Below are 14,605 nucleotides of genomic sequence, written 5' to 3' on the forward strand. Positions count from 1 at the left end.
AAGGCTCTATCAGATCATATGGCGAATTTGAGTCTCCTCGGCAAGTTGCGTTCCGGGCTTGTGGTAGATCATTACAAGTTCTGCATTCAGCAATCTCAACGGCAAATCCAGTCTTTAGAGATGATGTGCTTTGGAGCACATTTCTTCATGGTCTTTTTGAGGTATGATTATATTCATGGAATCGCAAATTCCCCTAACCATTCTCGCAGTTGATAGCTGAAAATTCCGGCAACTCGTTTGCAAATCACATGGTTTTCGGTACATCCAAAACGCTGCTCCTGTTGGAACATACAGATTCGCTTTCGTTGCCCACAAAGAACTTGATTGATGCTTTTTGGATTCTAGAGACCAACAGAGCCATTCTTTATGGCGACGATATTACCCTATTTCCAGACGATTGGCTGTGGGGTCTGACGCGAGAAAGCTGGCCAGAACCCATGAAGAAAATTCTTATGCTCATGATACAAACTTCTACATTTGCTAAAAGGCAGGTCAATTTTACTGACTTGAACGGTGGATGCCGCTAAGCTTTCTAGGCTTTTCGACACAATTGAAAGCATTCCTCAAAAATTGAGATCCCTTGATCCCAGATTGGACGCTCTTGCCCTAGAAGGACTCGAGATCGAAGAAACGATTCTCAATTGGCAAGAAGGAAGCCAGTTGGAAAGGTTGCCCCGAGAGTCTTTTAGCCAATTGGCCGTCGTCGTTCACCAAGCTCTTCTTTTATATCATTGCAGAAATTTTACTTTATATTCATGCTGGATGACACGGATCATCCCTCAGCTTAACCAGAGTGCAGTCGACAAACACGTCGCTACAATTTTAGGTCTGTCTCAAAGTCTTCTCTCGGATACATATATCCCGGCCGTTCTCCTGTTATTCCCTCTCCGCATGGCCGGAGCCCACGTTTTTCAGAGTCATGTACAGGAGAAAGTGTTGGGCACTATTCGCAAGATACGACAAAAAGGCTTCATCGTTGCAGATAGAATCGAAGTCGATTTGCAAGAGCTTTGGCACTACGAATTGGGGAAAATCCATGATGGGTGATCTATCATCGGTATTGCAGTGTCCAGTGTGGGACGGGACCTCCACAAGATGGGATCGCCATTCGACTAGTGGACGTGGGTCGTCGGTACTTCTTTTCTAGAATTTTGCGTCTCTGTGCAGTGTGCACAGTGCACCATGGCCAGCGGCTGGGAGGATCTGCAAACAGGGATTCGGTTTAGCAAACATGGGTATTTCTGTAGTCGGTTACTTTAAGTGCAGCCATTATAATAGTTTCTAATAATGTTCAAAGGGATAGTGGGAACAGGGGTGCATTCAGGGGATATTATCATGATGAAGAACGAGCTCCTTTAAGGGACACGACCTTGAGGAGACTCGAGCTCGCTCATTGAAGCAGTAGATCAAAGATCCCCAGGGTCATCACCGTGCACACGTGCATTCTCCTGGGATCTTCCTAACCGGGACGACATTGGATGCCGGGTTGACGTATCACAGCGAGTCAGGAAGGCGGTCAATTCATGCAAAGTTGTTGGGACCTTTGCTTTGGTTCGCGGGAGTGGAGACGCTTTGACGAAACCTGACGTGTCTGACGCTGCATCGAGAAGGCGGTCAAGCGGCTAATTGTCGCCTTTTTTCTTTCAGGTGGAAATCACATGTCACGATTTTGCCCCAGGCTGAAAAGCGGAAGCAAATCATGAATCATGTTGGATGTCAGATGTTGGGTCTGGATCTAACCTTGGTAATTTATGCTGGAACCCCAATTACAGTGCCCTCCACGACGGCAAACGTCCCCATCCGGCACTGGGAAGAAGGTTTAGTGTGTTGTTTAGTTGGTTGTTGAGAGATTCTTCCACATCCGAGCTGCTCGGCATGTGATTAGAATGGGGTAAGTTGCATTCGCTTGGAATGTCTGTCGATTACTTCATAAGTTCATGCATCTCACGGTTACATGGTGTAGTTCTACCTTCCAGGTCGCATGGGGAGTTGATGCTCCGAGCGGTCTGGTGGAATATATTAATTATTCATGGGTAGTAATTGGGGGGGAAAGTCCAATATCACTCTACAGTTAGTACCAATGATATTTTAAACACGAGAAGTGCAAGAACGTAACCATCAGCCGTGCTGACCAGAAGTTCTAAGAATAAATCGGTCTTTTATTTTTCTTTGAGGAAAGATAGTATTGGAGACTTGGCCTTCATTTGCCGTGTAGTTTGCCGGTCAACTGGGGTCGGTCCCTCTATTTATTTTTTTTATTTTTTTATTTTTCTTTAATTTTTTTTTTTTTGGTTTGCTGGGTTGGTATTTTTCACGTGAAGAGCACATGAGAGAGACGAAGTCCCGTCACTGACTCGATCAATTAATTTCCCTTCTCAACCTCTTCCTTTTAGTCTTTTCTTAGTCTAGTGCGCGCTTCTCAAGGGATCGTCCCTTCTCCAAATTCAATAGAGCTAAATCGCTCCCCCCCAAACTGCTCGTCTAAACATCTGGATCCTTACTAGCCGGTTTTAGACCTCCATGGACAATCGTTCAGGCGCCATTTCAACGCCGAACGATTCGTCCGTCTCCTCACTCCGAAACACGGCCAACAGCGGCAAACCTCAGACTACTTCGACCCTCCCCGCTCCTCCATCCGACTATTCTTCTGTGCAGAATGTTTCTTCCTCCATGATGGATGTTGATAACACCACAGTGGCGGAGGATCGCTCACGTCGAGCTACTAGTGTTCTCTCCATGGATGATATTGAGGCGGCGCAGGCCCTGGAAGGGCTCCGTACGGGTATGCCGTTTTGGTCCTGCTTCGTTTCATCTAGGTGCTCGCTTCCTGAGATCGCTCAAGTATGCTAATTAAGAGCCGTCCCAGAGTACGGTCAACCTCCTCGCAACGTGTCGCAACAAACCTCCAGTTCTGACTCCAAACCGCAACCCGAACCCCTCCTATCGTTGCTTACCTCGACCCATCCTCTGATATCCTCTGCGATCAACGGATCCGTCTCAGCGTACGCCAGCTCTAAATCATACTCACCTCGTTTCAAATCGGGAGCAGAGTTCCTCGAACGTAACATTGGCTCCCCCGTCGCCAATACCGTTGGGACGGTTGGCCGCAAAACCGGAGTCGAGAGCGGCCTTCGTTGGGCGCTGCAGCGTCGTGGATCTGGCTCAACTGATCCCAAACGGTCGAAGCGTCGCAAAGTGAGCGGGGACAAACATCCAACCGAAGTAGATCTGGAGAAGGGCTCTGACGAAACAATGCCGTCTCGTCGCGGGCGTAGCTCCTCCGACCTGTCCATGGGCGAGCCCCTCCCGCCGTATGACGACCAGACGTCGCCCAGCTACGAGGAGGTTGGTCGGCCAAATTCTTCCCGACCGAACCCCACCTGGCAAAGTCGATTGGTGATTTCCACCTCGGGATTGGGTGTTGCCATGAGCGAGGAGTCCCTCCGCAGCTTGCAGTATTGTTTGACCTGGTTGCGATGGGCAAACGGACGGCTGGGCAAAGCCATCGTGGCCTTGCAGGGCGCCCTGAAGGAATGGGATAATGCCAAGAAGGATAACGATACTAGCCAGGATACCTCCTTGCTGTCCCAGCGTATCCAGGCTGTCAGGGAGGACGTCTTATCAACCTTGAAGCAGGTTGTAGATGTCGTCTCCAAGTATGCCGGAGGCGCGCTGCCAGAGAATGCCCGGAACTTAGTCCGCCGACACCTTACTTCCCTGCCGCATCGGTTCCAGGTAGCTTCGACGTCGAACCCTCCACCGGATTCTAGTGCGGCATCCTCTGACGCCACGATCGGCGCTCATCGCATCTTGGTTCTGGCGCAGGAAGGTCTAGACATGATGGCGCAGGTGAGCGGAGTGGTGAATGATACGCTCGTTAGCGCGGAGCTTTGGTGCGAGCGGTTGGGCAAGAAGCGGCCCGACGGCAAGCCCCAGAACGAAGCTAAACAGCCCGAGTCGCACAATGCGTCGTCGTTTCCGCCTGATGTGAAGCAGCCTATCCGCGAGTCATCCCAGGACGTCCCAATGACCGGGACAGAAGAGAAGGTATAGACATGGAAAACAACCAATCCAATCCCATGTGGTCTCACTGTTATTGCTCAGCGGGCACTGAGAAATGCGCTGCCTACTATCGGGCTGGCGAGGCTACGGGTTGTTCAAGCTCGCGCTTCACAAGATTTTAAATTTGGTGATGGTACATATGACGTTGAGAACACGTCCTATTGAAACATCTCGGATCAGTCGTTTGTCTAACTTCCTTTCGGACTTTCTTTCGTTTTCATTCTTTCTTTTTTTTCCCTGTAATGTTCATTTGTCGATGTTCTCATTTGATATCCGTACTACTTGAGTGTGAGGAAATAGTTGGCGTTCTCGGATTCTGGATACCTTTCTATCTGATTTTACACTTCGTCTTCTTGAAGTCTCTTCAATATCACGTACCGTCCCTCCTTGACAGCTGTGCTAATACTGATCGAGTTTCTAGTGGGTATACTGTGCGGAGGGATGGCCGTCCCAGTCAAGCCAATATGTACTGTGTTGAGCCTTCCACGGTAGAGTACATTCATCGCCTGATCTTTTCACCACGGCGAGTCCAGTGCCACCTCTCGGAGTATTCCCCGACCCCAGTAGATGTTCACCTTTTGCACCTTGCATTTCTGGTGCGCCAGCCGTAGCTGTACGAAATGTGACTGTCTCTGCTTTTCACGTTCCTTCATGATCTTCTTCCACTTGAACTTCGATCTCTGCACCTGCCTCTGTCGACTCGGTTCCCACTTTCGCCACAATCCCTCTTCATGTTCCATCAAGTCGCAGTCGTCAGGCCACGGTGCCTTATCTGGTATGCTGAAGTCAGGTATTTGCAGGTCTGACTTCCCTGCCATGCGCTCGATCTCTTCATACTTCCTCAGCCCCCACATCCATTTCTTCAATTCATCCCGGTCATCGTTGTCGCGACAAAGACTCAACATCCCCCGATGAGACATGTAATGCACGTGGATATGATAGTCAACATAATACCGAGCGAGCTCCTTATCCCTGTCAGGATCTTGGGAGATGAATCGATCTATTCGCTCCTCGTAAAGCTCGATCTGAGAGGGCGTCATCAACCGCTCGTACCCGGACGTAAAGGCTGGTGTGGGTGTTGTGAGGAGGGTTTCTTCTTCAATGCCAGCCGCGACTACTGTCCCAAGAGGAGATTCCTCACGCCAGGCGCGTTGTTCAGTAGCAAACGAAACGTCTTCGTCTAGGCCATCTATCTCCGAGCCAGGGTCTCCACCGGAAGTTGGTGCCGGTGGATCGATCGTGCAGGTAGTGCATGTTAGGGCTTCTTGTATTGCGATATTCTGCTTGCGTTAGTAACGTTCTCTTTTATTCTTTTTGAAGACAATATACATACCATTGTTATCCGTTCTAAGAGCTTCATACTGGGAGTGTATGTCTTGACTCCGACCCTTGATCTTCTGGTCTTATGTCGGTCGCCGGTCTGCTGACGCTGCATGCGTGTACGCGGTGTTGGGCGTCTACTGCGATATGGGATCGTCATCTCCTATATTTCTCCAAACGCAACCAAGTAGAAAAAATAAATGAATAAAATAAAACCAAGACAGAATAAAACACAGCGATTCCACCTCTCTATAAGCTATTTTTGCTCATGATCTTTGCCAGACCGACAATTCCTATGACGTCTGGCAAGAATCCGAGATCTACATCAAATGGCCCCCCACCTGACTTTGTTCTCCATGCCCGTGACCCTATCACTGGGTTGCGGTGAAGCGGGACAAGCGATTATTTCTTTCAGCTATTGTCAGAGTCTCAAAACATATTGAGTTTGGTGTTATTGTTACTATGCTATTGTTGGATTGTTTGGTATTGTCTGCGTTGGGGATCGGCAGGAGGGCTTTGTGTTCCAGATCTACTGTACATTTCGTCTCGGAGATCATGGCTTGCATTACATTGCAGCCGATATTCTGAAACACCTTTTATACAATAGATAATAGAGCAATGTCTCAATGATTGAACAGAGTGGAACCATCGCATAATGTACAGTATCCTCAACTAGGTGATCTTATTCTCACTATGGCAATTCTCCGACTTTTATACATTTCTGTATGGAAGTACGTACATACATCCTAACCACCAACAACGGGTATACTCAACTCTTCCAATCCCAAACGAAATAAAGACATACAATTCCATAGTCAGGAAATATCCACGGAATACAAAGAACCAATATCAAGACAAAGACATTCAAACCATCATGGCCGAACCCATGGTCATCCTCTACCCAACAACCTGTCTCATCTTGTCAGCCATATTCCTCGTCTTCCGAAACCGAGCCTCAATCATCTACTATCTGACCCGCTGTGCTCAATGGTTTGATTCTGAAAACCACTACGTCGGACTACATATTCAAACAGACGATACTGAATGTGACTCCGAACCAGACTACGAGCCAAACCCCGAAGATCTCGAAAATCAATGGTACGCCCCTCCTCCCCTCAAACCAATACCAACCACCATCAAAAAGAAACCCAGCCCAGAAAGCCATTATACTAGAATAAATAAAGGAAAGAAAAAGAAAAACCAACAAAAATGCACAGTCCCACCCCACCATCCCCAAGCGACAACGACAACTACTCCACCACCCCCTCCTACCCATCATCAATATCAACCGACGATCCGAGCTTCCCCGCATCAAGCCCCAGAACCCCGCTGGAGAGGTATTTCGATCCGGAGACGGGGGAAATCTACCCGCAGGTGCTGGAGCCGCCGACGCCGACGTGGGAAGTGGAGTTGAGGACGCGGATTGAGAGGGGGGTTGGGTTGGAGGCGTCTTGGGATCGGGCGGTTGACTGTATGGTGGGGTTGTTTGTGGGGTTGCATGTTTAGTTTCTTCCTCTCTTTCTGTCCCTCTCTCTTTGGCTTCTTTTACTGGGTCTTTTGCGGTTGAAGTGGTGGTGGGGAGAGATAGGGTTTATGTGTACTAGTTAGATGATTACTTTGATTTTTGTACATACTTGTTGAATAGTATGGCTTCGGCTTTGGGATAAATATCTGGGGGTTAGTATGGGGTAATGAGTGGCTTTAATGGCATGATAGGATGGAAAAGTCCGTTCATGGGTGACCAAAGAATTATTACAACACCCAGTACCCCCCAGATTGAATTGAGCATATTATAGCTAATCGTTCGAGAATAGGGATTGACTTACCCCCCAATACAACCATCCATTCTACACTTGATATAACCCATCAATACTCGGATAATGGAGGCCAATTGGCACGTATACGGCCGTCTATCCTCGTTCATAATCCAATTTTATTCCCAGTCTGGTTGTTCTATACGCACAATAACTGTCAACTTGCTAAAGTTACAGATGCAATACAATTGATCCATATTGTCCTCGATAGACTGGGGCCTCTCGAATAGCGATTCAGGGAGCAATGGTCATCATTTCAGTTGAGACAGATAATCAACCTATCCTCCGCCCCAAAATAGCCCTAACTGGCATCCTCCCCCAACGTCAGCATACCTCCCCTCCGTCACACAGTGATCTTTGGTGAATGGGGATTGGAGGGGCTTATGGGCGAGATATGTATCTTGTAACTATATCTCGTCTTACTAGAGCTTTACTGACGACTCGCGGAGAGTACGCTTATGGGGCGATCGTCATTTTATCTCGGTGGTAGCGCAATAGAATTCGATTGGGTTGTTCAGCTTGAATCTCACACTGCAGTAAACATGTTATCTGATATGTATTTCGGTATGACCATAGCTGTGTTTTTCCTCATAATTCATCTGTGCACGACTCGGTCTGATAACATGGTACTGGGGGAGTTTTTCCTGATTGCAATACAATATGTCGCTCAATATATCCGAAGGCTCACAGTTAGCATATTTACTGGGATGGTTCCCTTTTCGGCTTGAGACTAGCGGAAACAGCTTCCAACACTCAGGTTGTATCAGATTCTAAGGTATACTATATGTGTTAGCTAGGAGCAAAAGCAATGTCTGATGCTCTTATGAAGCGGATCCTGGCTGTGAAACAGACATGCACTGTTAACGAGGAAATCAAATGCTGTGGCGGTTGAGAACTCATATCGCGAGCGAGAGGGAGACTGTTTCTCGGTGAGCTTTTTCTCATATATTGCGGGTGTTTACATTCAATGTTTTCGAGTAGCGGAGATATACTAGTACGGTCTACTTGGTTGGTGCGCATCAACACCGGTCTGTGGTTGACTTAGTATGTTAGTTTATCTCGTTATTTAAAATTAGACGGTGTAGTTATTTATTCTTAGTCCAAGCTTAGGACTATAGATGGTTATTTCCTTGTCAAGTTGGGTATCGAGGGGCAGTGTGGTAGTAAGAGTATGAAAGTCGGATAATATATTTTAGGGCACGGCGGCTATGTTTGGAATAACAACCACTCAAGTTTTGTTGTCGATAAGGACATCGAGGACGTTGAGATAAATAATAGATTGCTATTATTAATTAACCTGTTTGGCAGGGGCACTATATATGCAGTATGGCATTTTCGTCCCGAGCGATGGTGTGGCCACGAAGAGGGGTTGCCCGTGAACTACATGGGGTTTGGACCATGGCTGATAAGAATAAGTCCAAACCTGGTAAGTGGCGGACATTTGCCCAGAGTCACGCGCCAGTGTCCTTGGGCCAAGAGATGATATGCTGCAAGCCACATCTGCAAGGCTTCGTGTCACCGTCCACGGCGGTGATTTTAAGGCCTGATCGTGGTGCAGGAACCCTAACGAAAACGCCACCAGGGTTTCAAAATTCGAATTTACTTTTTTGAACTTCACACATAATAAACTTCGGACATCCAAAGATCGTTTATTCGTCTATTGTTTATCGTTTGAAGCCGTTATGTATAATAAACCCAATATGTAAAAGAATCGCCGGATATAATTAATCAAGAAGGGATATCATTTATGGAGCGCAGTAGCCACCGTCGACAACCAGGTCAGCTCCGGTGGTGTAGCTCGAGGCATCCGAGGCCAGATAGAGATAGGCACCCTTCAATTCCTCAGGGCGACCCTCACGGCCCATGGGAATCTTGTCCTTCCAGATGTTCTTGGTCTCCTGGGGCACGAAGTTGGAGATTTCGGTCGCGATGTAGCCAGGGGAGACGGTGTTGGCCCGGGCATACTTAACCCACTCGACCGAGAGAGATTTGCCTGGAGGCATTAGCCTGGTAGGCTCCCAGATAGATCAAACCCAGCGGGTACTTACAGAGATGGATAACAGCCGACTTGGCAGCGTTGTAGGCAGCTTGCATTTGAGGGAAGTTGACAATGTGACCGCTCATGGAAGCGGTAGCCACGAAGCTACCGTAGGTGAAGTTGGTCAACTTGTTGCCGTTGAGGTCGGTTCCCTCCTCCTTCTGTCTCCTCCAGTGGGCGGCAGCAGCCTTGGCACAGTAGAAGGTACCGTCGAGGTCAATGCTGACAACGTCGGTGTAGTGCGATAGAGGGCCGTCAACCATAGGACCTTGGGTCCAAGGGATACCGGCGTTGGCAATGAAGACGTCTAGACGGCCGTTGAAATCCTTCACCGTCTGGTCAACGGCCTTTTGCACGGCCTCGGCATCGGTGATGTTGACCTGGTAAGCCTTGGCTGAATACATTCAGTAATAGTCCAGGTCATGATAGCGACACAGATCGGTTAAGAGAGATGTGGTGGGTGAGCAGGAACCTACTCTGAACACCGTATTTGGAGGCGATCTCAGCGGCACGCTCAGGGCACTTGTCGTTGGTGTTCCACCATAGGGCAACGTTGGCACCAGCTTCCGCAAGACCGTTGGCGACAGCAAGACCGATACCGGCGCCAGCACCAGTAACGATGGCGGTCTTGCCCTTCAGAGAGAACATACTCAACAAGCTGGGGTGCTCGGGGGGAGTAGTGTTTTCGTGGACGAAGAGACCATTTTGGACGGGGTTGGCAGCCATTATGACGGTGTGTTCTATAGAAGGGTGGAAATAAACGGGGAAGAGAAAAGGAGGAGGTAGTAGGTAGAAGTGGGGTGAGGAAGAAAGGGAAAAACCGAACTGTCCACAACAGATAGCTATATATAAGCACGGGAGCTGCTCAGACAGGGCAGCTGGGATCGGTGAGAGGGACTACTACCATAGTAGGTAGTTATGGCGGGGTGGGCGTGATTATTCATTCATGTTTAGAATTTTTGATTATTGATTTTCTGCTGGCTCTCATGTAGTTCATGCTTTGCGTCGCATACACACTACAACAAGGTTCAATAGCGACGGACCTTCCACATCTCAACACGTACGTTGTTCCAATGGCTCAGTGAAAGATCGAGTTCTGGGCCCCGGTGGGTTATGACGCTATGCCGCCCCGGACCCAGAGGGACCCAACGTCTTAAAAGGCGGGTTTCATTGTGACAGACGTGGGGGAGACAATCCCGCGCGAACTTTCATGCCGGTCCCGGTAGAATAAAATTTGACGGTCCCATGGGTTATTGCCCTGTCATTTCTGCGGTGAGACCGATCAGTTTCGACACGTCTTCTTTCTCTGTTCGACCTTCTTCGGGATATCCTTCATCTGCTTTGTGTGGTGGTTAAGTTTGATAGTAGAAAGTGGATGGCTTTGTCTTTTGGTGCCCGGAGACGGTGGAGAGAGAGAGGGGGGAAGACTAGAGTGGGTCCCAATGATGTTCTTCCACTCGTCTCTGGATCGGATTCCCGTGATCCCTCGACTGCCTGAGGCCGCCCAGGAAAACAAATGCCCCTCCTGCGCCCTTCATTTGCGAAGATCATTCCAGCTCCCATACGCGGATTGTCACCCTACATTGCATCTCGCCCTGGCCAATGATCTGTCTTCGATGGGATCCAAGTTTACCCGTCTACCAAATGACAACTGGCACTTGAACGCTAATGTACATCAGACCGTGCATTTATCAACGTAACGCAGATGTTTCTAGGAAGTATTCGGGTCGCTAGGGACCTGACCACCATCGCTGAACTAGCCACTCCGGTCTCCCATTCTCTGACGGTGTCCCGTCTCTCGCATCTGAGTACGCACAATGTGTAACTCGCTCGGTCTTTGCATATGATTCCCCATGGCCATTGGTCGGCAGGTAATATATCATGGCCAAACAGCACACCAGCAGGTCGTGGATTTAGACAGTACGGCCCTAATAGTCCTACAATGTGGGATTTCACACGGAATTTACTAGTGGTGCAAGGACAAGATCGTTTTCCCGAAGATGCACGCTTAGGACTCCCCGGATTATTCGATGGTATGCACACCTATGGTTACTAAGCAATTACGGGCTGCCCTATTTGTGCGCACGAATGTCTATATTTGTATTCAGAACACCAAATCTGCCTCGCAGCACAACGGAAATATGATCCTTGATAGCGAATGACTTCACCTCATGGTGTGTATCTTGCGCTATCGACTTTCTTGCGCGGAAGGATGACATTGCTTCTGCGTTGATGACTGCTTGTTGGATCATCCTAAGCATAAAACGCCCCATTCCCACGGCGTGGACATACAGGTGTCATCAAAAACTTTCTAATGGTTTGAATACGCCATTGTATATCATAACCATTCCACTGACTCGATGATTTACTCTGCAATCGTAGACCCGAGGATAAGGGGCCTGGAGATTGGAGTATCGCAGCATTCCTCGCGTAGTCAACTGTAATGCGACCACATTCCACAGCTTCAAGTGGCGTTTCCATAACAGACGTCTTCCCCCTTTCCCAGGAGCCTACCATTTCTTTTTGTGATGCATCTGCTTCTGTCTTTTGCCTCCTGCGTCGCTATCGTGGATTGTGTTTGTGTGTGCTGTCAGGAGGTTCCATTGCCGCCCGGACGTTCTCCACGAACCCTTCCAGGCAGCAGTACGCTGCCTTTGGAGTCATCAAGCAGACAAAGGATCGTGCTCTGTATGAATGGGCTCCTACGTTGACCTTCAACAAAGTCTGTCGGTCATCATAACAGGAATCAACGATGTTGGAATTGTCATCCGTTGTTGCGATAGCAGTAGTCTGTGCGGCTATCTGCATCGTTGGGGGAGTAAGTGGCACTCTGGTATGGCTTAGGGTGCGCCAGAAACGGCACCGGGTATCCTCCAGGAAGCAATTCCTTGGTATGCAGACCTTCCCGGCAGAGACACTGACAGACCTGTCTCGAGAGGAAGGATCCATGCTGCGGCAATACGGACAACTTCCATATGGGCGACCAACCGAGTGGGGTGTGCTGGAATCACACGAAAGCTTAGCTGATGACTCGGATACCCAATCTCAGCGGACTGAGAAGGGCCATTCGTTGTGCCGTTCCCTGTCGGGCTGTCGTCGACAATCGAAGCTGCTGAGGCCACACCGGATAAGCTCTTTGACACCATTGACCGAGAGTATCGACGGGCCACCTGTCTCTCGCAGGGGCTCCTCGCCAAGGAACGACGTTTCGATCTCTGCAGTTGATGGGGCTCTTGAATTACCAGCAGAAACTTCACCCAGGCATACACCAGAGAGGGAACAGGGGAATCATGACGCTGATCAAAGTATACGACCAATTTCAGGGCCAGGACCATCAATATACCAGAGAGAGCATTTGAGTGGCCTCTTCCCAGTCATGGAGGACAGACATCAATCGTTCGACCTATCTGGCGCGCGGCCACGAACGACAAGCATTATCGGCCAAACGCCGGGTGCTGCTCCAGACAAACCAGTACCGCCGCCGCCCTGTGCTTACCCGCCGAATCGGTTTCGACTCTCCAAGAATGACTCCTTGCGGTATTCTTCGCTGAGTCTTGAGACCGCTGATAGCTCTATTATGAATGAGAGCAGAAGGGCTTCAGTTGGCATGGACAGTGTATTTACTTCACCAGCTCTGCCTCCCTGTCCCACCTTCGTCCCTTACAGTGCCAATGACGTTGGAAAGAGTGTTGCGTTATACTCGCGGCCGCCAGCTCCATTTGTTTTTCCGGCAGGCTCACTTCCGGTGGAGGTGCAGAGACTCGAGCCAGATCGTACTTCTCCCCGCCGAAGCTTGACAGCACGCAGTCCAGTTCCCTCCATGGAACGAACTGGCGCTCCCCCGCGGAGAAGCGAATCCCTCAACGTACGGCCTCCTAGAAAAGAATCTCTTCCACGCACAGACATAGAGCGCATCCATCCGTTGCACATGGTGGGCCGTAACCCGGCCCTACTACCACACTTTAGTCAGCTACAACGACACTCTGTACATGGAAGCCAGCGACGGGAAAATGACCCATTCTATGGGGGAGTATCTCCTGGCTTCGGTCGCGGAAGTACTCCTGGGTGGAGCGTTTCACCTATCCCAGAATCGCAGTTGGCCCCTGCTAATGGTTATCTCAAGCCCCCGTTAGCCTCCGCTATGAGAGGCGGCAACCGTCCCCGAAAAGGCCATCGACGACAGAACTGTGTCCGGATAGCGATCCAGCCACCTATTACTTTTGGAGGAACTATGTTTGCTCCAATGGTTGAGGAGCCGGAAGAGCTAGATGAGTTTGACAGGCACGCATCACAGGTGTCCGATTTATCGGCTTCCAATATCTCGTCTTTGCGCTCAAGTGTGTCCGGTTTCTCGATGAGCCGGACCGGTTCTGACCAGCAGGGGGATGTATCACGCATCACAGAGATCTCTAGTGACAGTCGTCCACCATCCTACCGCAACTCGACCTACTTGGCTTCATCGAAGAAGCGGAAGCATAGTCGAGATGATTCGATAGATAGTGTACTAAGCACGCTGAACACTGGCATGGACAAAACCCTCCCTGAGATTATCACTACACTGCCCCCTAGTCTAGGAGATAGCCTGACAGAAACTCCTTCCCCCGACAAGCCTAATCCAGTTTGGATGGCTCCTAAGTACAGCGGTTCGCCAACAACCTGGGAAAACGCCCCGAGTCCAGGTAGTCCTCGCCGGTCCGCCGTCAAGGGACCACGCAGCCAACCAGCCAGACCACGCCGCAATAGCGGCAGATCACATTTACTCGAAAACGGCGCCAACGCGACTAGCCCACTGATCCGCCCTCGCAGTCAGAGCTTGAAGCATGGATCAAACCGCAAGTCAACCGACTCTGTGCAACGTGCCAAAAGCACCGCCACCGGCTCACCGCGACATCACAGTCAACAGATGAATGAACAGGAGAAGCCGGCTACGGGAGGCTCATTCCCTACAGAACAGCAAAGATACACGCAGCCGCCCGAACGTCCCCCTTCCCGCAGTTCCAGCAGAGCTGGGAACCGCATCGTCCCCATATGGGAGGATCACGATCGCGCCCCGAGCTGTTGTCCCACCAAAAAATCAGCAATATCCATTATCTCCGAAGAGTCCGGGCCTGCAGAACTCCACGGTGAATCGTCGCCTCGGAAGCCAGAACATCTGAAGAGTGCGCGACCGGAATTCTCGACACCCGTCAAGAAGACGGTGGGATTGGGCATTGGCGCTGCGACGCCAGGAAGTCTTTATGATGGGGACGGATTTTTGAAAGAATAATTGTATGGCGGGCTCAGGTAGCTGCCACGTGTTGTATTCTATGCTTTTCGGGTGTTTCTGGTGAGATGGTCCTTTGTTTTTTTGGTCTTTGATGCGCAGAAAGGC

General features: G+C 49.7%; 6 protein-coding genes across 6 annotated transcripts; 3 read left to right on the forward strand and 3 right to left on the reverse strand.

Annotated features, from left to right (window-relative positions):
• Positions 1-3,252: 3,252 nt before the first annotated feature.
• On the forward strand, positions 3,253-4,053 carry AO090020000561 (putative clock controled protein (Ccg-8); the record flags this gene model as incomplete). Its single annotated transcript, XM_001824806.3, has 1 exon — positions 3,253-4,053. The coding sequence occupies one exon, from the start codon at positions 3,253-3,255 to the stop codon at positions 4,051-4,053; it is 801 nt and encodes a 266-aa protein (XP_001824858.3).
• Positions 4,054-4,577: 524 nt separating this feature from the next.
• Positions 4,578-4,982, reverse strand: AO090020000560 (uncharacterized protein; the record flags this gene model as incomplete). Its single annotated transcript, XM_001824805.3, has 1 exon — positions 4,578-4,982. One exon carries the CDS (start codon positions 4,980-4,982, stop codon positions 4,578-4,580), a length of 405 nt encoding a protein of 134 aa, XP_001824857.3.
• A 1,274-nt stretch (positions 4,983-6,256) lies between these two features.
• On the forward strand, positions 6,257-6,888 carry AO090020000559 (uncharacterized protein; the record flags this gene model as incomplete). The annotated part of the gene is made up of 2 exons (XM_023237942.1): positions 6,257-6,480; positions 6,567-6,888. 2 exons carry the CDS (start codon positions 6,257-6,259, stop codon positions 6,886-6,888), a joined length of 546 nt encoding a protein of 181 aa, XP_023092892.1.
• A 2,053-nt stretch (positions 6,889-8,941) lies between these two features.
• On the reverse strand, positions 8,942-9,960 carry AO090020000558 (putative carbonyl reductase; the record flags this gene model as incomplete). Its single annotated transcript, XM_001824803.3, has 3 exons — positions 8,942-9,189; positions 9,245-9,628; positions 9,711-9,960. The coding sequence occupies 3 exons, from the start codon at positions 9,958-9,960 to the stop codon at positions 8,942-8,944; spliced, it is 882 nt and encodes a 293-aa protein (XP_001824855.1).
• A 1,346-nt stretch (positions 9,961-11,306) lies between these two features.
• AO090020000557 (uncharacterized protein) lies at positions 11,307-12,183 on the reverse strand (the record flags this gene model as incomplete). Its single annotated transcript, XM_023237944.1, has 3 exons — positions 11,307-11,487; positions 11,749-11,882; positions 11,941-12,183. 3 exons carry the CDS (start codon positions 12,181-12,183, stop codon positions 11,307-11,309), a joined length of 558 nt encoding a protein of 185 aa, XP_023092891.1.
• A 427-nt stretch (positions 12,184-12,610) lies between these two features.
• AO090020000556 (uncharacterized protein) lies at positions 12,611-14,500 on the forward strand (the record flags this gene model as incomplete). The annotated part of the gene is made up of 1 exon (XM_001824801.3): positions 12,611-14,500. One exon carries the CDS (start codon positions 12,611-12,613, stop codon positions 14,498-14,500), a length of 1,890 nt encoding a protein of 629 aa, XP_001824853.3.
• Positions 14,501-14,605: the final 105 nt, after the last annotated feature.

The sequence above is a fragment of the Aspergillus oryzae genome, chromosome 6, assembly GCF_000184455.2.
Source record: "Aspergillus oryzae RIB40 DNA, chromosome 6".
NCBI classification, from domain to species: Eukaryota; Fungi; Ascomycota; class Eurotiomycetes; order Eurotiales; family Aspergillaceae; genus Aspergillus; species Aspergillus oryzae.